Raw genomic sequence first — 22,305 nt, 5'->3', positions numbered from 1 at the left:
TTTTAAAATGTCTCGGCATTCATAATGGCCCATTTATCCTCATAATGGCAGAAACATTAATTCTTCTTCATTTTGGGAAAATGCGTCAAATGTAACTCAGAAACTGATAAATGTTGATGTTTTTTTTTTCTTGTCTTCTGCCATGTTATAAACCAAAAATGAAAATAGTTGTTAGTTGCAGCACTAACTTAAGTGTGGCAAACAATAAACAGGCAGAGTTTCAAGATGCTGAGAAACCTTTGAGAAGTTTAAGCAGCTCTGCTTCACACCAGGTGGCAGGAAACCTCTTCCACACAGTGAGCAAGGCATTAAGCTGCCAATAACAACCAGGATTTAAATTGGTTTAAAGCTGGATATCTGTGATCTGATCTTCCAAATACAACCAGAATTAAATCACAGAGAAATAAAATGGCATAATCAGCTGACTAGTTGATTTAAGAAATTAAATTTGTGGCATTTCATAAGGTTTCATGAATTTAAAATAAGCTTCCCGATGGAAAGTCTGTGTTCGGAGTGTGTTTTTGTCTGCCTAGAAGCCTGTATTTATCTAGTGTATTGGCAGACAGTCAAACAGCAACAGTCAATATTATGGAAAAATCTAATTGCCAGGCAGTCTTGCATGCGTGAGGGAAAAGATGGTGCAATCGATATGATTTCATGACTTTTTCTATGGAGCTGAACCACAATGTCACCATCACCACATTCATTAATCACATTAGATATCGATATCAGGCGGATTAGCCTGTTGAAAAAGTGTTGATTACTGTTGTTCTGGGGTTGTGCAAGCCAAAACAAAATCTCCTTAAATCTGCGTTTTTAATCTGGAGACGGTCAGGAGCTGTAGTTTGGGACGTGTCCTCGCGTGGGTGGGACGGTTTAAAAGGATAGGGGCACATCGGAACCACCGTCACACAGCTGTCAGGTCAACGGGATCGAACATGTTGCAGTGAGCTCCACATTGATTCTGATCGCTTTCCTTTTTTTTTTTTTTTTTTTTACCGCCAACAGTCAAAGTCACACTGAACAACACCGGAAATGATACGAACATTTTTCAAATAAAAGTAATGTTCCAGCTCCACTCGACGCACGGCGAGGCTAACGTTCAACAAGAGAGCACTTTATTTTGAAAGTTTGAACCAAGTGTTTTTTCATTCATGTTTGTTTGACGTTAACGTGACTGCAGGTCTGGTCGGGACGGTGTGAGAGTAGGTTACAGCACGCTCCCACTCAGAACAAGTTTGTGGAACTGAGTTGAAGTTCACTCGGATGCTGCTGTTGCCTTTTATTTCCAATTAGCCTCCGTCTGTCCCCCCCCCTCTGCAACTGGCGGTCGGTCGGTGTGCTGCTGTCAAACTGTCGTTGACATGGATTTGTTGCACCGACGACGGGCGGACTGAAACGGTTTTGGGAATCACCATCACTCGACAAGGCGGACCCATTGCAGTAACTTTATTCTTTTAAAACAAGTTGTCATTCACTTTTTTTGGAGCTAAAGACATGCAGAAGTTCAACTCCACCGGTACACACAGCGACACGCTGCCCCGGGACGCGGAGCTCCAGCTGCGGTTAGCGGACGGTGGAGGGGCCGGGGACGGAATGGAGAACGGCGGTGGGAAGCGCTTCCCCTCCGGGTCCGAGGAGGAGAGCTCGTTTTGCACCAAGAGCAAGATGCTTGTCGGTTTGGATCTATTATGCCTTATTGTCGGTAAGAACATGTGCATTCACGTCGTTTTAAATCCACGGTTATAACCTACAGTTGTTGGTGTTATTACGGGGCGAATGCACTGAAGACCACTTCATCACTTGCCATTTTGATGTGTTGCATGTACAATAAGCATGTTTGAAAAGGACCCCCCCCCCACACACACACACACACACACACTTCTGTCATGTTGGTCTGTTGATTGCACGCGCGTGTGTGTGTCAACACGCGATCACATCAAGTCTTTGGAGGTTAAACTCAGTTGGCTTCCGGGAGGGGAAACGCATCCCATGGGGATTTATACAAGTTAACGAAGCCCGCAGAAGACAGAAGTCAAATGGAAACCGTTCAAACGGGCTGAAAAGTTTCAGCTCGGGCGGGTGGGAGGGCAGGGGGGTCTCAGCTGGCAGGAGCAGAGTTTTCCCATCTGTTCTCATGGTAACTCCCAAGGTTCCCGCGAGAAGGACGTGGGAATTGGGATAAAAAACATGCTTGTGTGTTCCCGTGCCCAGAATTGCCTCATGTCCACTGAGCTCGTTGGCCTCTCTCACTGCAGCATCAGGCCTGAATGCAGCCACACATGATGCAGGTTTTACAGGCTTATAATTCAATAAAATGAACCACCGGTTTTCACCAGGAGATTTAGAAACTTCAGTAACAACATGTGGACATCAGCTCAGAGGCGACTGGCATAACCATAACAAAGGAGTGGTTCTCTATAATAACATTTTATAATGGAATCTACTTGACAGAGGATTTGAAAAGCTAGTTTTTCTTCATGAAGTAATCAATCAAATGTTTGTTTTGTTTTTACATGAACTATTTATTTATAAAATGGTGAAACTAAAGACTATTTTCCATCACAATTTGACTATTTTTTTCATATTCTGTATAATCAGAAGTCTTGAATCCCAAAGGTTTTTTAACATAAAATGGAGGAAAACAAACTTGCAAATGTTTACTATTTTCACTTTAAACAATATGTAGATGAGCAATAATTTTCAAATTGATCATAATCAGCAAATTTGGGCACATGGACTCAGAGGCCTCTATGTGATAAGATTTGGTCAAATTGTATCGAGGTTTGAATCAATATAGAGCAGCATAATATCCATTATGTATAGTTTGGATTACCACAGTATGGGTTGAGACTTGATATGATCGCTATTACACGTTCCCTCATTGTGCCCTCATAGTTAATATACATTACTGTCACAGCGAGGTTGAACTTTACTCTCTTTAGCAGAACAAGTCTCATAAATGTGGCCAGACAAGAATACTTCACAGCACCGCATTCACACGTTGAAAAAGTGGAAGTTAAATGTCAGTAACATGCAGGCAGCATATCATTGATGCACAGTAGTTTGTTCGTGTTGTGCTTGGCAGAACTAATTCATGTGTTTAGAAGTTCAAACTACAGCATTGCATCTTATTATAAGAGAATTTCTTGTGTATCAGAACAATGTTTTGGAGGAACAGGAACAACATTTCTCTCTTAAATAATGTGGCAGAAATTTCTGACAAAATGGGAATACTCCATTGGAATACCAGAACCTCATAATTGTACTGGACTCCTTCAGGTCTCAAAGTTAAAAGCGTGACTCTCCTCCTCCGTGGAGTCTCGCGGGGGAAAGCCTGCCCGAGGTGATACCTGCTGTACCTACCGGCCTGCGATGTTTGCTGATGCGCGAGGTTGTATAATTTCATCTCACATGACTCTGATAGAGAAGGGATCACCAGTGTTTGTCGTGTGAGTGGTTATTCGGACTGAGTGTAAATACGAGAGAGCGGAACCTGTCCAGGCAGACTGACAGGTCTCAGCCGCGTTGGCAGTTATAGCATAGGAAGCACGGCAGCAGGCAAAACAACGACAAAAACGACGTCCGTTTCATTGCCGCGTTGTTTTTAACCCCTACAGGTATGCTATTATAGCTGTTCACTCAGCACTCTTCTCAGCAGCTTTGTTTTGTGTTTAGGAAGTGGCTAGAGCGACCCGGCATCAGTCTGCACCGCAGAGGAAATGGTCTCTCTCAGTTCTCCTCCCGAGACGCACGCCGAGCACGCTACTTGCTTTCCTCCCAAAAAACTGCGTTTCCCAACTCCTCTTATCCCTCCTCTGACTAGATTACAACAGACACTGAGTCACCGAGCCTCCAGATGCTCGCAGCTGAGAGGATTTAGAGAGTCACTTAGTCTCGTGACTAAGCATAAAAGGAATTCACCTTCTCGCTACGGGATGTACCAATCTCAAAAGTTCTGGCTTGATTTGATTGGTGGATGTATTTTCATTTTCATTTTATGCTTATTCAACATTATAAAAGGTGTAATGTTGAAAATGAGACGGAAAGAGTGCTTTGCAGTTTTATCAAGCACAATAAAATGTTCTGACAGCTCAGATCAATAGACTTCCTGTTAATCCTCACATGTGGTGAATTGTTCACTACACTGCTGACACTGATATGAGAGCATGATATTTAATGATACAGTACAGTACAATGCATTAACACACCCGTTCTTGTTACTGGGAGATCTAATGACAGATGAGATTAGATTAGATGAGACGTCTGGCTGCATCCTGCCCGTCTCTGCTCTGTTAACCACCGTCTCGGTTATCTATTGAAGCCTGACCTTGACTCATCTGTGGGCATTCGGCAGTGAATGCCATCACTCAGAGGAGATGAATTGAGCCCTTTATTTAGCTGAACCCGCTTATCTCTGACTAACCCACTTTTCCCTTAAAAATGCCATCATCAGATTCCCCTCAGACAGTTGACCCGCCGGCATTATTCCTCCTGTTAAAGGGGCTCATTCACTACTGTAACTGTGGAATTTCCCCCTGAAGCCTGCTCATTATGTTATCAGCTGAAGAGGGATTCCACAGTGATCTGAGGTTTTCACAGCCTCTCCGTGTGTTCCGGTATTTACTTCACAATTTAAAGCGGCGGCATAAAGTTAGTACAGCGCGGCATTGTGAATACACTCTAATGTGTCTGCTAACTGAGGCTTTGACTCAGGTTACCCGATCGCACTCTTACTCAACACCGGGGCTTGTCTGGCATTGTTGTTCTCCGGCGTTGTTTATGGCGCTGCTCTGACACGCACATGACTGATGCTGCACCGAGATGGATCGCTCCGGTTCAGCTCAGTGTCGGTATCTTCCACGCAAGCTGCAGAGTGCAAGTGTTTGCTTGTGTGTCCTAAAGTGTGTGCAAGCATTCCTGGTGGGACGGACGGGGTTCGACAGACCTGACGGCCCGTGGCTGGATCTAAGATCTAGCGTCCAGCCACCCAGAGGTCAGGAGGCGTCGGGTGTTTGTCATATCTGGAAAGCATGCAGGGACAGGCCTCCCAGCCTGCACTGCTGTTTCCCTCCTGCACAGGTGGCCCCTGCTCTGTCATCACCCCCCCCAATAAAGCCAGTTGTTGCCTCTGTTGAGAGTAATTGGTAAATGATTGGAAGTGGCACCTGAAAACCCACCGTTAGCTTACACAGCTTAGTGGTTTAAGGCATTATGTTTGCCCCTAGGCATGACCTTCTTGTGTAGGTTAATTGTGAAAGTGTTTCACACTTGATATGCGCAAGATGTTAGGCCGGGTTAGAATAATACACTGTTGATAAACTGTTTAAAACAAGAAAATGATTAAATTCAGTAGTAAAAACAGAACTAGCTTTTGGATCAGATAGAAAGTGAAAACTGGAATCAGTTAATCGTTGTTAAGTGTGTGTTTTTGTTAAAGTGATCAGGACTCGGAAAAGGCTCCCTCCTTTCAGCTTATCTCTTTTTTTCATTTTGCTTTTGCCTGCGTCTCCCTTTCTCCTCCTTTCTTCAGACAAACTCTAATTTGAGACTGACGGTGTTCCAGCAATGCAGCGAGGTGTGTGTTTTACGTCTGCATGTGTGTGTTTTCGGCGGGCGGCGGTTTTATGATTCCTGCCTCTGTTCTTTTGACAGAGAAAGCTGCCAAGTGAGCGAGAAAGCAGGAGGCCAACGTGTCACAGCACGTCGGTGTGTGTAGGGCCAGGAATATTACATTGTCTCCTGTGTGTGTATTTATGCGTGTGTGCGTGCTTATGAGTGAAAGCGCGGGTGCGTTGGCATTTGTGTGTATGCGTCATCGCGGATGCTTACGCGGACACCCTACTACAGCTGCCATGTGCGCGCTGTTTGTTGACAAATTTGCCGGTCCTGTTTTGCTGAGCGTTTTAGGCCCTGATCAAACGCGCTCTGAAGTTATGGAACGCACTGGCGTCACTCTGCGACGGACAGATGGAGAGCCATTAAAAATGGCTCAGTCAAGTCATTAGTCAGTGGAAAAAGTGATTTCTCTCTCTCTCCCTCTCTTTCTCTCTCCCTCTCTCTCTCTCTCTCCCTCTCTCTCGTTAGTGTACAAGTGCATCTCTTCCCCATTTGACAGCACTGCAGAGGTTCAGGAATCCATTAGCTGCACCCTGCACATCCTGAGACAGACTATATGGGCACATGTACTCTGCTGTCAGTACGTCCACCTCTCGCCCATTAGCTCACCAGAGCTAGCTCAGGCCTTAGAAATGTCTCAGGTGCCTGAAGGCTGTAGGGGGGCAAGTAAGAGCCCGAATGAGTGAACAGCCCCGGGGCGGCAGAGTAGAGTGAGGGGTTAGAAGGGGTTGGAGATCTACAGTAGGGGTCAGAGGTCAGACCCAGGGGCGCCTGAGGGACCTTTTCCGCAGCTGTCTGTTTACGTCCTATAGTGAGGAAGTAGCGCTAAGAAGGATCGACGGTTCAGACAGCAAATAGCTTCAAATGTGCTTTTAACGAGGCAGCTGCAATCTTCTCCTCGACGACGGTTCCGTAAGTGCTCGTGGTGGTCCATAGGTATTAGCCGTAATGAGTGAGCAAAGATGTGTATAGTGCTGTTATCCTCAGTGCTCATTTGCTAGAATGGATTTTTTTTCTTTGCAGAGGCTTCCAATCGAAGTATCTAGCTGAATCTGAGCCTGTTGCTTCGCCTTTCAGTCTGTCGGAACTAATGACTCGTCCTCTTCTGTCTGTACCCCCTATAAGGAGACAGCCCACCCTTGGCGCCACGGCATTGTTACCCATCATCAGCACCATTTTATCATTGTGTCACATTTCACCTGCTGGAGCCTTCCCTTCCTTCATTCTCTCAAGCTTCCCTCTGAAGTTGTTCCAGCTGCATGTTCCCCCCCCAAACCAAAACACGCTGACAAAACAGCCCTTGACTCTTGCCATCCATACAGAGCTACCACAATCAGGCTGCGTCGTGCCAAATACCTCCCCTGCAGTCTCGACCACAACCCTGTGTCGTTCTCACATTGCAGACTGCCAGCCCCTCGTGTCTCTGCGCACTCCCTAACCTTCACACCGCAAAAAAAAAAAACCCCACCAGAGAGCTCCTTTAAAGCGTCCCAGGTACATACCAGAGTGGCGGGTCCTTTATGTTCCTGCTGATTCAGACAGGCAGACAGACAGACCCACTTCAGACCTCACCACTCTTGCCCTGAACTCCAGAGCCGGGCTCCAGGAAGCGGGTCAGTGAAGTGTGGAGAGAACAGAAGCAGCTGTGGGAAGCATGTCTCCACTGGCCAGCTGTAACAGTAACAGAGAGAGAGAGGGGCACGCTAGAGCTCTCCTGGTGGAAGGTGAAGCAACATGACGGCAGTTGGAAGAAACATTTATTTCAGTTCACACACATTTCTCTTTTGACTTTGCACATCAAATGTGCCATGATAAATGGAGCAGTGGGTATCTACTTAAAGAGGTTGTACGGAGTCCAGCAGCAGGAGATGCTGGTGACAGCAGATGGTTAACAAAGATCCAAGACTGTCGTGGCTCCTCAGTCCCTCTTTGTTCTTCCCCGATTACTTCGCTGATCTTTGTGCTGCCATCAGGGCAGACAAAACAGATGAGTCCCTCAGAGCAATCCAGCTAATTATGGAAAAAAGGAATGTGTGTGTGTGTGCAGGGGGGCCAAGCGTTATTATGAATCCCACTGCTTTTCTTCGTAAGACACGCTCTGTGAATCATTCAGGCTCTAGGATTGGCCGTGTTTACCGAGGTATCGGTAACCTGCGGGTCTGATGCCCTGTCCAATGGGCTATCCTGACCCTAACCACTCGAGATCAATGCCTAACCTCAATCAATCGCCTCTGCCTCAACCCGCTACGCAGGGCGGGTCTTGCCAAGAAATGCAGTGGGATTCATAATGACACTCACCCTTATCCCACCTCTCTTACCTGGATTGGCCACCACGGATGAACAGGAAGAACCACCTCCTGTGATACATGCACAACACTTTAATTAGGTTCGTGGCAGTTTATGGCTGCCAATCATGATCACAGCCTTGGTGCGATTTCCTGCCTGACAATACAACAGTCTGTGTGTGTGTGTGTGTGTGTGTGTGTGTGTGTCTCCCTTTGTTCTTTTGTGTCCTCGAGCCTGTGTGATGGAGCATAAAGTCTCTAATCGGACTGCCTCTTCAAACGAAAGACTTTTCTTTTTATATATCAGGTGAAACTTAAAAGACGCAGCTTTGCCCTTAAAGTACCTGACTCAAACTGATTAGATGAAAGAACAGATCAAGTCTGGCTCATGTGGAGGCAGCTTTGTGCAGTTTTAAGTCATTATTGCACAAATAATTGTACGAGCCCACCCGGCCCAACTGGAGACTGCTATTTATGAGCATGTTAGGAAGGCCGTCACGCTGCTTCTTGTAATGCCGTTACCAGGGATTATCATGCTCGCAAAAATTCCAATTACGACACTTCAGGGTTCAGTTCACCAGCTTACTATTTTATTTTTTGCAAGGTTGACTTGTAGGTAAACAAGCAGCTTAAAATTTAGCTGGGAAACATTGGCACATGCAAGCTGCTGAGGGGCCCAAGCGAGGGTGGACCACCCCTGAAGGGGGCTGTAGCAAGCTGGGCTGCAGCCCAGGCTCAGCCTGGTCCTAAAGCTACAGGCCAAATGGACCTTGCGTTGACAGGTTACTCACTAATTGTCTGTCCTCCAGTTCTATCAAAAGGCAAATAGAACAAGGCCCGCACAGTCAAACATTATTGGATGTCATGAAGCGAGCGATCATTACTGTGGCTTAGATATGGCTTCAGGCTGAGTGTCATGCTAATCTATGAGGATGCACAGGCTGTTTGTCTGACAGCAGCAGCATCCCCAACTCATTTAGGTCTGTGATAATGAGCCTGTTTGTCTCAATGCATTTAGGATTGTTCGGTTCGTGCTTGGTTGATTCGTTTTTTCTTCTCGGTGTGCTGGTGGGTTTTTTGGTTGGTTTGTTTGGTTGTCTGTTAGTCTGTGTGGTGGTGGATTTGGTTTGTTTGGATCCCAGTGTGGTTTTTCCGTGTGTGTGTGTGTGTTGTGGATATTCTGCTGGTTGACGTGGGGTCGTGTTTACAGAGCGGGTCCCAGCAGAGCCCAGATCTCTGACCCTCGCATTCCAGAACCACCACTAATCGCCTCCGTCTGCTGTTCTCTGTAGAGAAAGCCCTGCCGCATCTCTCTTGGCTCCATCTCTCCAGTTTTCTCTCACTCCCACTATTACCGCCCTCACCCCCATTTGTCAATTTTCTCGAGCCTCCTGGCCCATGCACTTTAGCCTAGTTTTCAGATTGACACTGTATTGATCAGCAGAGGTTAAGCAACATGATGAATAATCGCCTTTAATCACTTTCTCCGTAGGTTTTTTTTCTTCTATTTCTTGCTTTTGGTTGTTGTTCTCCTCTCACAGTGAGCTCATTCTGGGCTGTGGTCATAGATGTGTAAATTAGAACCAGAAGAGTTTCTCAGAGTGAGGCACATATCCCCTCGGCTCTCATTCCTCCTCTTCTCCTCCCTCCCTCTTTCTCGTCTTTCCCCCCTTCTTTCTTTCTGTCCCTTTTGACTATTTGAAAGCATTCCTGCGTTGAGTGTCAGGCCCAGCGAGCAGCACATTTTGGCCCGGCCGTGTGAGCCAACCCACTCCTCCGCCTCCTTTTGGGTCCCCTCGCAGGCCTTCCTGGCCTGCCTCTCTTTTGAGCATGTCTTGACCAGGTGCTAAGGTTTGCTCACAGCTGCCTGACAGATGATGTGAGGGCCTCTGGAGTGTTTTCATGTCTTGCTGTGAAAACTGTTTTAGTGTACTTGTAAAGCAGATACGGTCGACTGTGACACAGGAGCTGGTAATTTGTACAGGATTGTGCAGATACTGAGTATTTTTTGCATGTGGTTTCTATCATTGTCGCTTTGTGTTTAATTTACTGTACAGCACTGAGAATTTGTGACACTGCTCAGGTTGAGTGGATTTATTTTATTGAGAAGCTTTGCAAACATCTTCGCCACAGCGGAGTGATCTTCGGTTCACGGCCATTAGTTCTGAGTCTGTCCGTGGACTTCATGCAATAATGGGAAAACAGCACAAGCCATCAGCACTGGCGGGTCTGAGGTCATAAAATATGCTGCTATCTGGCGCAGCACTTCATGGATCTCATTAGACCTCCATATGTGTTGAAAATAATCCCTTAAAAAGTCCATGTTCCCACTGTAACCGCAGCGTGTTTGGCCCTTAATGGAGAATCCGTCCATTACATCGCTGTCGGTGCAGCACAATATTGATTATTGAGAGGACTGTCCGTATTGAGGAATCGGATGAGGACACAGAGAGCGCCTGTTAATGGGTGGTATGGAAAGCAGTATTCGCCACAGAATTGACCTTGTTACATCCAAAGCGGTTCATTATTGGCAGAATGAATCTCAAATGCTGTAAGTGGAACGTTTGAGCACAGCGACAACACCCACAGATATGATCCAAAAACAAACTTCATGAGAAAAGGCAGCATGGGTAAAAATGGCTTTTAAAGCCATGTCAGCCCTTCATTAATAGCTGCATTGTCCACTTGTTGGCACAACAAACACTGAAAAAACCCTGCTTTACTCATCAGCTCACACACATTTCTTTCTCTCCGTATGAGGAGACGTCACCTGTTTCCTTTGTTCTTTGTGCATCAGGCTTTCACAGAGCGTTCTCACCTTCTGCTGCTCCGGTCCTCACGTCTCTTTTTCAGTGGCAACATATTTGAAATGTAATGTGTGTTATATTACACCCAAATGGAACAAAAAAAATCCATACCCACTCAATTTGAACCAGAGATGAACCAGATTACATCTCTGCAGGTCTCCACCAAGGTATGATACACACGGATAAGAGGATTACGATTAGATCAGGAGACCAGCAAACCCTCATTCAGGACATTCATTTTTCTAAATGAACTTCCCCAAAGTATTTATCGAATACTCCAACGATCTTAGCTAATATAAATAGATATGCAGTGTACATTAAGAACATATTTTTGTATATAACGAACACCACTATGGTGGCAACACTGTGTCCACAAAATTCAACATTGTAAGATTCTTACAATCTAGGATTTGACTACAAAATGAATAGCAGGTTTATTTTAATGGGTTGCATGAGATGATGTCCTCAATAAACTCCCTCTTTTATTGAGGCCCCTCTTGAGTTATATGTACGTGAGCTGGCTTGTATCAGTGTTTTGTCTTTCTGCTAGGGCGGCTTGACTTTGACTACGGAGGTCACCAACATACTTTTGACTACAGTATAACATTCTTAATGAGCACACAGCTGATAAGAGTTGCCTCCTCGTGTCTTTTCTGCGCAGATAGCCTCGAACCTATAGATTATTTGCTTGTTAACCTTTTATTAGTTCTGTGAAGCTGACTGTATGGCTGTGATAGCAAGCAAGTTAATTAATAAAACGAAAACAAAGGCTTAGTTACCTTTAGTATGTTAGATGTTCATGCCCTGTTTTTTGTGAGTCAATAATTGTTGATTTACTGCGCTTCAAGATTCGTTTGCGTGCCATTCTTTGTGTTTGCGTGCGTGTTTGTGTGCTGTTCCTTCTGCTTGACTTTGAGTGCGTATCCAGTGCACTACTCAGTCACGTAGTCAGAGAGATTCCCTGGCAGGAGCAGTGTTTTTTGGCCCGGGTGCATTCCAGCCAACCAGCAGGCCTGGGATGACAGGAAGAGGCACAGAGGTTAATGATTAGTCCCATGTTCTCTCTGCATTCCATGGGGTGACGAGGGGACATGGGATAGAAATGGCACGGAGCAACTGAGCAGGCTGTTACAGGGCTATCATAACACGGAATAAAAGCTGCGACGCTATACGTACTCTCCCGTTTCTGGGGATACAAACACGCGTTTTCTCGGTTTCCAGTTTTGCACAACTGTTACTCAGTGGACTTTCCCCATCAGGATGTGAGGTTTGTTTGCTGAAGCGTGTCAGACCTTGACCTTGAACAGAGTTCTTTTAATTAGTGACCAGCCAGGAAACGTAGCCAACACATTTGTGGGACAATTGTTAATCTAATATTAAACGGATTGAACTAAAAGGTCAAAGAAACAAACCGTGATTGTTACAAAGAAAAGAATACCCAACTGTTCCTACAGTGGGTTTATTGTCCTCTTTTGACACACTGAAATTTCCCTCGTATCTTCTTCCTCCTTCCTCATCTTAATTCTCCACTGTCATGCCCATCTCCTGGTCTGTCTGTCTTTCTGTCTCTGTCATCTCTCCTTCTCCCTGCTCCTCTGATGGAAGCAGCTATTTGAGGAATGCTTCAACCCCTGGGAATCTGGAAATCATGTCACCAGATGACTGATGTTCTTTAAAGCTGCTCCCCTGATGCTCCTTTGAGGCCACCTTCATGTTGGCCGACTGCACCAGCTATCTCCGTGATCATTGCTGCACAGACCACATGCTCACAGACGTTCATCAAGCCATCTTTTTTCTTTTTCTTTCTCTCCCAACATCTCATCAGCCTCCATCCCGTTCTTTGCATGCGAGTTGAAGACAGTGACTCCGTACAAGCGAGGCTTCTTCTGTGGAGACCCCAGTATCACCTATCCCGCAGACCCGAGCGAGGCCATCCCTGACGTCCTGCTCATCGCTGCTGGTATAGCCATCACTGGGCTAACGGTAAGACAGTAACAGCCGTTAAGTATTGACGCAGTGAGTTCAAGTTGTCATCAATGTATTGTGTAATGGAGCATGTGTTTGCCATAAGTCTAAAACAAAAATACAATTCCAGCATTGGTACAGCTCTGCTGTTTGATTTATGTTAATCAGATTATCTTGTCTTACTTCCTTCTCAGATTGCTCTGGGCGAATGCTACCGGGTGCGTTATCGAGGTGCTCACTCGCGGGCCTTTGTCCGAAACTGCTACGTGTCGTGTCTCTACAAGGAGCTGGGAAGCTTCCTGTTCGGTTGCTGTGTGGGTCAGTCCCTCACCAATATGGCCAAGCTAAGTGTGGGGCGCCTACGACCCAACTTCCTCTATGTCTGTGACATCACTTATGCGTCCATCAACTGCACTACGGGCAGCTACGTGTCCACGGTCACCTGCCCGCAGCCTAATGTGAACATGGTGGAGGAAGCAAGGTGTGTGTGCGCGCATGTTTATGCTCTGGACTGATTTGATTTGTTGACTAAGGGCGGGGTATACATTAGCTCAAGTCATGCAGTTTATGTGTAACATTCGGCATCTTTTATTGATCTTTCTCTTTCAGGAAGTCTTTCTTTTCCGGCCATGCTTCCTTTGCAATGTACACCATGCTCTACTTGGCAGTAAGTCACATTGGCTTTTAAATACACCCACACACACACACACACACACACACACACACACACACAATACACATCTGGAATATGAGCTTCACGTTCACCTGAGCGTGTGTTGTGTATTTACAGTATTTGGTACTGTGTTTACAATGTTGAGGGAATATTACAACTCTCGGTTTCATTTCACTTACGAGAGACAACACCAATCCCTAGAGGCCAGGAACACTGTGTGCAACTATTAACTAGATAAGCTAATTAAACATGCACAAACACATGTGCTGTTAAATATATTCACACTTCCTGATCGTGAGGGAGGAGATCTTTAAGAGCAGCAATTCTCCAAAGGCATCCTGCTCCAAGCTGAAAGAGCTGGAGAGACAGAGAGGAGGGGGGGGGGGGTTAGAGAATGAGGGAGAATGTTTTTCCACAGGGAACATGAATAGATGAAGAGGCTGCGCAGACAGAGGAGGCCTTGTTGTGGGTCTCATTTAGAGGAGGGGGGTGGAAGGCTGAATATGCCTGCTGAGAGATCGACAGGCTTCTTTCAGTAAGAGACACCCTCTAAACCCCCCCCCCCCCCCCCTCCATCTCTTCATCTTTCACTCACACTGCACTGCCCAGTAGTCATGGGCGCACTGTGGGAGAGAAACGACAGTTAGATGGAGACAAAAGCACATTATTAACCATAAAATGTCCACATTCTTCATGTAGTCCCACTCATTAACCCTGAAATTATCGTTAAAATATGAAATATCAAAGAGGAACAAAACAAAATCACTGCCTCTTCTATTTGCATTTGTGTACTATAGAAGTCCAAATGAAAAGCAGCTCCTCTCCAACCAGAAAGAGACAAACAAGGATGAGTAAGGGGAGACTAAATAAGAGGAATAAAAGGGTACTGAAGTGGTGTGAGAAAAAACGAGGGCCTCGGTGTTCGTTAGCTACGTTCCTCCTGTTCCTCTACACATCTCACTCCGTTGTTTCTCCACACACACGCACACTGCAGGCACAAACACACAGCCTCGCATGCAAGTTTGTTGCTAGCAGACTGTAGACAACCTGGAGAGATTGTGTCAAACCTGTAGCTACATGCCACCCGGACCGTGGCCAGCTACTATAGTGTTTAAGGCAGGAACGGTGACACCTGCTGTCATTTGTGATAGGAGAGAGAGAGAGAGAGAGTGAGGAGGACCCGGTTACAGTCGGCCTCACCGCAGCAATGTAGGCCACATGCTCCCCAGTGGTTGACGGGTCCAGACAGACCTCCAGCCTCCTCATAAAGCGAGCCCTGCATCTGCATCGAGCTCGCCCCCGTGACCCCATTTTTTCAGACACAAACATCCATTCTATAGAGCGGCGCTGAGGCAGGAGATGAGGATGAACAAAAGGAGGAAATGGGGTTGAGATAGTGTTAATGGACTCGCGCCATGCTTCTCTTTCCCCTCTGGGAAGCAAACTGAGTGGATGTCCATGTTTGACTTAAAGGTCTCTGTCTGCGTTTAAAGAACTTTAATTATTAGGCGTAATCTATCGGTTTATGCATTAGCACACAAGCGCACCCACATGCTCGCATTCACTTATTTTCTGCAGTAATTATAAAGTCAGCAACAACATAATGACGGTATTATTTCTCCTACTTTGCAGTTCTACCTGCAGGCGCGGTTGTCGTGGCGAGGAGCTCGGCTGCTGCGCCCACTAATACAGTTTCTCTTAGTGACGATCGCCATCTACACCGGCCTGAGCCGCATCTCCGAAAACCGCCACCACCCCACCGACGTCCTCACAGGCTTCATCCAAGGAGGGCTCACTGCATACTGGGTGGTACGTGGAAAATCGCTGCTGTCTAAATAGTCTTCAATGACAGTTATCTCTGTCTTTGCAGGATTTGTTTCTGTCTGCTCTCTGTTGACTGAGTTAGCTCAAACAATAGGCTGTCTCCCTCATTTTGCTCACTCTGATCCCTGGTGCTGTTTATAAACAGGGAATGGTTGACAGCGCGTGTGGTCGGTGTATATTTCCTGACGTGTTTTGTGTCTGTGCCCGCAGGCCTTCTACATCTCCTCCATGTTTAAGCCCTGCGCCCGTCCAGACCTGTCCCCCACGAGCATGTCCCTGGAGAGTCCACTGTCCAGCCAGCAAACTGTCTGTTAGCAGGCACACTCAATCATTCCAGGAGAGCGAAGATAAGAGAAGACGGACTACAGAGAGTCAGGGAGGGAGTCAGATAGCACAGGTGAGGAGCAGAGAGAAGGTTTCTAAGAACGGGAACCATTCTAAGAGAAGGATACGATTAAAGAGTACAATCTAACACATTGACTTGCTCTTTCGGGGCATACTGACACACACACACACACACACACTAATCTAATGTTCACACACACACTCACACATGTGAAATACAAGAAGCACATTTGACTGACCCGTCCAGTGAAAAGAACTGCATAGTAATATTACAGATATTTTTTTATATATGAGAAAAATAAATAAAAAAAGTCTATTTTTTCGAGAGGATCTTTAGAAGCTGCTAATGTTGATAGTTTTGGTTGCCAGTGATGGAGGCATTTGGGTCAGTGCAGTTAGAAAGCTTTCAAAGCAGAACTTGTAAATCTTGAGTCTTGGGGACGGAGAGAGGAGCAAACGCCAGCCTCCTCTTTGTTTTTGATCTTGTGTCCACCTCGGAAAAAAAACATCGCCCAGCAGCTGCGGACTGAGATCATTAGTCCTCAGATGTAAAGGGAGCTCTGTACCGAGTGATCCGGAACAAGCACTGGCTTCAATTTCTCACCATCTGGACCTTCTGTTGTGCCACTGCCATAATCAGACTGCCCTCCATCGCTACGACAATAACCTGAACGTAAGCAAAGAAAAGAAAAAAAACTGTATTTGAGCTGCAGAACAATGTTATCTTTCTTTTTGTGTAACCAAGGTAGTGATGGTTAGGAGTCCGACCGAGTAACTTTCTCTTCCTTGCCACCGCCATCTTTCTGTTTTAACCACTTTGACTGCGTCTTAGAGGTTGAGGTTTGACTGAATTTTGTAACCTTTGACCTTTCCCCCCCCGAATCTCTGAGCCGCACCTTGATTTATGCCACTCTTGACAGGAGAGCCGACGTGGCGGCCCTCCTGTGCATCTTTATTAATAGCACTTGAACGTACATAATGGAACCTTCTCATTATAATCAATATTATATATTTTATCACACGTTTGAATAATCAGTGTTTATTTTTGTTCATGTAAGACTCATACACTATGTTTGTTTTTGCCACTTTTTAATGATAATTATTCAAATTGAATGTAAATAGCCATGTCATTTTATAAATCATACAGAATTTCAAAGTATTAGTTCCAGTTTTGGACAGTTTTTACATGTTTATTAAGTGTTTGTATTTACGTTTGTGTCAATCAGGTACGGAGAGTTACTATTGTATCTGTTGTAACTACTAGACTGAGCCACAGATATTATCAGAAAGCTATATTTTATGTGTTGCCAGTTATTGGTATTTGTTTGTTTTGTCTGTGAATGCCAGAAAGGCAAAAAAATAACCACTGTACTCAAAAAAACCAAACCAATAAAATGAATGTTGAATGTTTTTAACTTCTTCAGGCCTCTTATTATTGTCCTCTCGGTTGTCTCTGGCTACTCGCATGCAGCAGAGTTGGTCAAGTAAACCATTTAGCCATTTGTAAGTCAGTCAGCATCCAGCTATTATCTTCTCTTTTCAAACAGGATTCCAGACTCTGTGAGGAGGTAAGGACATCTGAGCTGAAACAAAACGTAAACACTGCAATGATAAGTGATTTAACCTCTTTTTTTTTTTTTTGTTCGGAGGCTTCCATTCCTGTGCTCTCCTCGTTTATTTCATTGCAGCTTTCTCTCTCTCTTTCTTTCTTCTTCCGTGCTTTGCTCCTTCCCTGCTCTCAGGACCTTTTTGAGTGCAGTGGAGCATAATGGGCTGTTTCAGGGGGTCATGCTACCATGGAGATACTAAGCCAGATACAGGTTGGGGTGTCTGAGGCGTTTTCTTTCATTTCTTTTTTTTTTTTCTCTCCCCACGATCCACTTCAAGAGAGAATGAAAAAGCAGCCCAGATCAGACAGAGAGGGCAAATGAGAGAGAGAGAGAGAGCGAGAGCTTCGGTCAGGGGTTTGTGCATAATGCTGAGGTAAAGGGGACAGACGAGCAGGTAAACCGGTCCAGTAATGACTGGAAGTAGTAATGGAGCAGTTGGTAGAACAGATGGGGCGGTTGATATGGGAGAGTGAGGGTGATGGGCGTGGGGTGTCAGGGTGGGAAAGAATGTGATCCTGGTTTTTCAGGCCCGTTTTGTTTCATAATACTGTAACTAAGGAGACAAGATTCATTCCTGAGCAACATATATACAGTATATGCCCGTGCTTGTGTGACAGGTTCGTGTCTATCCGTATCTCCCGCTCTCCTTGTTATTGTCTCGTGTTCAGGTGTGCGCGACAAATGTGTCAAACGTGACATCTCGTTTACATTGTGACTGGCGTCCTCCGCTAACCCTTTGGCCCTAATAGAAATGAATGGGGGTCAACAAGCAGAGGCCCATTCTGTACGTCCAGATTACTGAGGTCCAGGCAGAAGGGCCTCACTGCTTACACTGCTGCGACTGTGCACACAGTAGGAACAGTAGCCCCGCGCTTCGGTCATTTAGAACGAGGGGCTATTTGAACTCTTATCTCAACAGGTGAAAGCCATTACTCTCCACAATCTTCACTGTGAAGCAGAGCTGAAGCCTCTTCCTCATACTGAACTTTAAGGACTTCCCTGATAAGATTGTGATATTTTTGTGGAGTTGGACAGGTGCAAAAATAGCAGGGCGGATGTTGGGGAGTGCTGATCCGAATCAACACACGGGTAAGTGTGTGGCGGATAGCACGTAGCTCACCTGCGTGTCTGTGGAAAGGACACCTGGATCACGGGGGTTTTTGTCCCATTGATAACATCACCGAGGCATGTGCAGCTCCGCCAAATTCCATTTGCGAACCTCCCCTCCCCCCCTGTTTGAAGTGATGAAACTGTCCTTTAGATGGAGATGTGAAACACACCTCTTCCTACAGTCCTGACAAAATCCAAAATGTCTTTGTTTTGGATTCAACTGCGAAGAGGAAAAGAAATTTCCTTGCAAATGAATTTTTGTCGAGTGAGAGCTCTTCGCTGTGGGTCTGCAAAGCATTACAGATGTAGTCTCTACTCTGCTGGCCTCTTATCCAGCTGTGGTCCAATTCTTAATAGAATTAAAAAGGATTAATGGACTCTTTGGTATGCTCAAATTCAGGCTTGCTCCAGCAGCCTGAACTGCTATGCAAATTTCTAAATCTCCCACAGTAATTACTCAGTGGATACACTGGCTGCCGCCATTAGGACTGCAAGTGGGCACATTGTGTCCTGATAGGAGTCTGTGAAAGGCATTAGTTTGCATGTTCCTGTTAGATAAATCTTCTTGCTTCCCTCGTCTTCTCTCTCTCTACTCTCCAGGGATTAGGATGCTTCAATAAGCCACGCTGGCTCATTGAACAACACCAACCCCCAAAACTGACACACAAAGAGCTGACAGGAACTACAGGTGGACAGCAGGACAACAATCACTGCCGAATGTGGAGAGCTTGTTGTTTGTTTGTGCAGGTGTGTGATGTTTGTGCATTTCCTCACATACACATCAGTCCAGCACATATGGTATGTACAGATAAGATAGTACATATACTATCTGATGAGGACAGTTTCATTGTCCTATCTGATGAGGATAGCATCACTTGGCAAATACAAGCAGTCATGTACTCCACCACACATACCGTTCTGGTCAGCTGAGGCTGCGTATTATTTTTTGGAGTATAAATATTTTTAGATGTATGAATTACAAATACGTTGAACGAAAGGAGCAGGAATGAGAGAGAGTCACATTTGAGGGATGAAGTGACTCTGTGGAAGAGTTATTCTCCGCTACAAGATTAATAGTAGCATCAATTTAGAGAGCACAAACTTTTCGAAGAATCTAATTTCCTGTCAGCATTTTAAAAAGAACAGTAATACTTTGCTCAGGGCTGAACATTTCACTGGGAGACTTATTATATTCTGTTGAAAAGCAACCATGCCTCTCCCTGAAGGTCTTTCCTCACTAGCCTCGCATGGCTTATCATGACAAACAGCAAATTGGGCAGAAAATATCCCACTATTTACCATCTTAGAGGTCATATTCTTGTCTTTGCAAGGGCGAGGTGTTACGGAAATACAATACAATGGGTAAAGGTTACCTGATAAGACCTGGCGCCACAATGTGAGGTGTGTTTATTTAAGTGTCGCATGTTTTAGGGTAGGGTGACCTTAGCTACCTGCAGCTTCTCTTTGTGTGAGCACGAAGTGTTCCTCAGCTCTCTGTCACTTGTAAAACAAACCAGAAGTAAATGCATTTTCAGACACAAGCTAAAAACTGACAGGCAAAGATTTGGTCCAGAATCACAACAAGTTAGACTTTGACATAACATTCTTCAATAAAACAAGCTTATCTGCCAGAACCTAGACAAGACACGTTGTCGATAGAGATACCAAACCACTTTGTTTATATTGTGAAGGCTGCAAGATGAGAGATGTCTAGTGTGTGTGTGTGTGTGTGTGTGTGTGTGTGTGTGTGTGTGTGTGGGTGTGTTCATGTTTATTCCATAACCTCCAGTCTGCTGAAGGCAGACTGGAATGCAAAAACAAGATCATGGGAATAAAAACAATAGTTAGGATCTGTGAGGTGTCAGTGCTGACTGCAGCGGAGAGGTGGGAGGACGATCCATGGGTTCCAAGGTCAACAAGCTAAGCCTCCCGCAACACACACATTCACATTTTAGTGGTAATGTAATAGTGACATGACACTCAGCCCATGTTAACAGCTCATTCATCACTGAAGCAACCCACAGTACTCAAGAGAAGAAAAACGTATACAAATGAGCTCGGCACTCTTGAAATGATCTCACAAGTGAAATGTCTCGAGAAAAGTTCATTCGTGTGTTTAGCTTCTCTGCGTATGTTTAATCTGTTTTTGCCGACATGTTTACACGTTAAAATGCGTGTGAGCATACACACACCTGTATACACATCTGTGTATATGTACTGTTCAAGAGGTCATAAGCTTCCCTAACACGTCCCTTTATAATGTCCACTAGACTCTCACTCGCCACACTATCATACTCTCCTACATATAACGTGTTACCCTCTATATTGTAATAAATGTGACAACACTGGTCTCATTGTGCGTGTGAGTGGGATTTGTCAAAGAGAAAAAGAAAGAATGATAGTGATTGTTTGAGAGAGAATAGTGATGTGTGAATTTAAATAACGGTGTGTGGACGGTATGGTAATGTATGAGTTTACGTGAGAAAGAATTTGGTTGTATGTGAAATACATAATGATTGTGTACTGAAACTAAAAACGCATCTGTGGGGTTTTGTTGCTAGAGTCTCAATTGTTCTGGCATAGCTTATAGGAGCTTATTAGCAAACTAATAGATATTGTTGTATAACTGATATTCCTGAGTTTGTTTAATGACTTCATAACTATTTTCTTCTTGTGGTAGACATACTGATAAACTACACTGTATCATGTCACAACATGTCAGCGGTTTAATCACAAACGTTCCCGATAAGCCCCGCCCTCTTAGTAACTGTAGGTCAAACAAACTCGACAAAAAGAAACATGGCGACGCCAGTTCCGTTTCGGAGCCAGGAAAGGATTGTAGCACGCGATGAAAGGATGTGTTGACGATGATTAACTTCACTCGGGTAACTTTTTGAATGCTAGATGTCGTGTACATCAAAATAAGTAACGATATGCCAAAACAAAGTTACTACAAAGCAGAGATAATATAACAAAAGTAATGAAATCCGAAGAAATCACGCAGGTTCACCGGAAACTAATTAGTGGAGAGCTGTGCGCCCGGCAGCAGCGGCTCCTCCTCTGGCCTGGAGCACATAGTACATATAAGGTTATATCTTTGCACAGACTGTATAACAGTGTAACAGTAAACGCAGAAAGGGTTCTGCCTGGTTTTAAGCTTGCTCAACTGTTATTGGAGTACAGAGCGAAAAGAGGCGGGGCTTAGCAAGAGTCAAGGCCACTGTTGAGCAACAATTGCATTTTCTTGCCTAAAATTCACCAAAGTCGGAAAATATGCCATTCATTTCCTGTTTATTATGTTTTTCCTTTTCTGAAGAATAGAGATGTTGGCCAATGTGAGTATAACATACTATACATGCGAGTATAACATATACATGTGTCTGTGTGTGGGACAGTGAAGTGCATGGTGTGTGAGCGTGTCTGTGATAGTGAGGATGGTGCTGTCAGGGCAGCGCTGGTCCTAATTACAGTCCTCCCCAGGAAGCTGTTTGAATAACATGGCAAATTAGAAAACTCTTACAACACTGCAGTGCACCAGAGAGCCAATGAAACAGGCTTGTTAGACCGTTAAATTCAGTGCAGACCTCTCTCTCTTTCTGCTAATGTGTGCATGTGTGTGTTCATCTTCACTTGGCTGCTTGTTAGTGTGATGATAGCTTAGAATCAATAGTTTAATGAACATGTGCACAAAACAGACACCTGACAATATTCCTGCAATTCCTAGAATGAGGTGAACTAGTGAGTCATTTGTGTGTAATGCTGATCCACTAACATCACTTGCCAATGGGAGCTTGTAAAAGACAGTAAGTAAAGTAGTAAGTAGCAGATACGTATTATCTTTAACCACAGTCATTATTACATGTTATTAAATCTGTTGCACATGCTCAACTTTTCTACTTGTATTACTTGTATTATTGGCCAACAGGTGGACTACGGCAGCTTTTACGATGTATTGTTTGCAGGCATTTGGTGTAACTGTCAAACAATGTCAGTCTGACAGTCACGGCGGCTGGCTACCATTGTTATTAGTTCCAACCTTGGGGGGGGGGGGGGGGGGGGGGGGGGGG

The 22,305-nt window shown here is 45.0% G+C and overlaps 1 protein-coding gene across 1 annotated transcript; it reads left to right on the top strand.

Annotated features, from left to right (window-relative positions):
* The first annotated feature begins 1,165 nt into the window (after positions 1-1,165).
* ppap2d (phosphatidic acid phosphatase type 2D) lies at positions 1,166-18,143 on the top strand. The gene is made up of 6 exons (XM_031867905.1): positions 1,166-1,705; positions 12,537-12,694; positions 12,871-13,157; positions 13,286-13,343; positions 14,982-15,158; positions 15,384-18,143. Exons 1-6 carry the CDS (start codon positions 1,498-1,500, stop codon positions 15,486-15,488), a joined length of 993 nt encoding a protein of 330 aa, XP_031723765.1. The 5' UTR covers positions 1,166-1,497; the 3' UTR covers positions 15,489-18,143.
* Positions 18,144-22,305: the final 4,162 nt, after the last annotated feature.

Source organism: Anarrhichthys ocellatus, unplaced genomic scaffold, assembly GCF_004355925.1.
Source record: "Anarrhichthys ocellatus isolate YVR2014 unplaced genomic scaffold, GSC_Weel_1.0 scaffold40, whole genome shotgun sequence".
Classification (NCBI taxonomy): domain Eukaryota; kingdom Metazoa; phylum Chordata; class Actinopteri; order Perciformes; family Anarhichadidae; genus Anarrhichthys; species Anarrhichthys ocellatus.
Note: the sequence above shows the minus strand (reverse complement) of the source record. Positions and strands in the feature narration are given on the sequence as shown.

Excerpts from the sequence above, each read along its gene's own strand:
- ppap2d (XM_031867905.1), top strand. The coding sequence starts at position 1,498 with ATGCAGAAGTTCAACTCCACCGGTACACACAGCGACACGCTGCCCCGG. Across the intron at positions 13,344-14,981 it reads ACACCATGCTCTACTTGGCA|TTCTACCTGCAGGCGCGGTT; the intron begins GTAAGTCACATT and ends CCTACTTTGCAG. Across the intron at positions 15,159-15,383 it reads GGCTCACTGCATACTGGGTG|GCCTTCTACATCTCCTCCAT; the intron begins GTACGTGGAAAA and ends CTGTGCCCGCAG.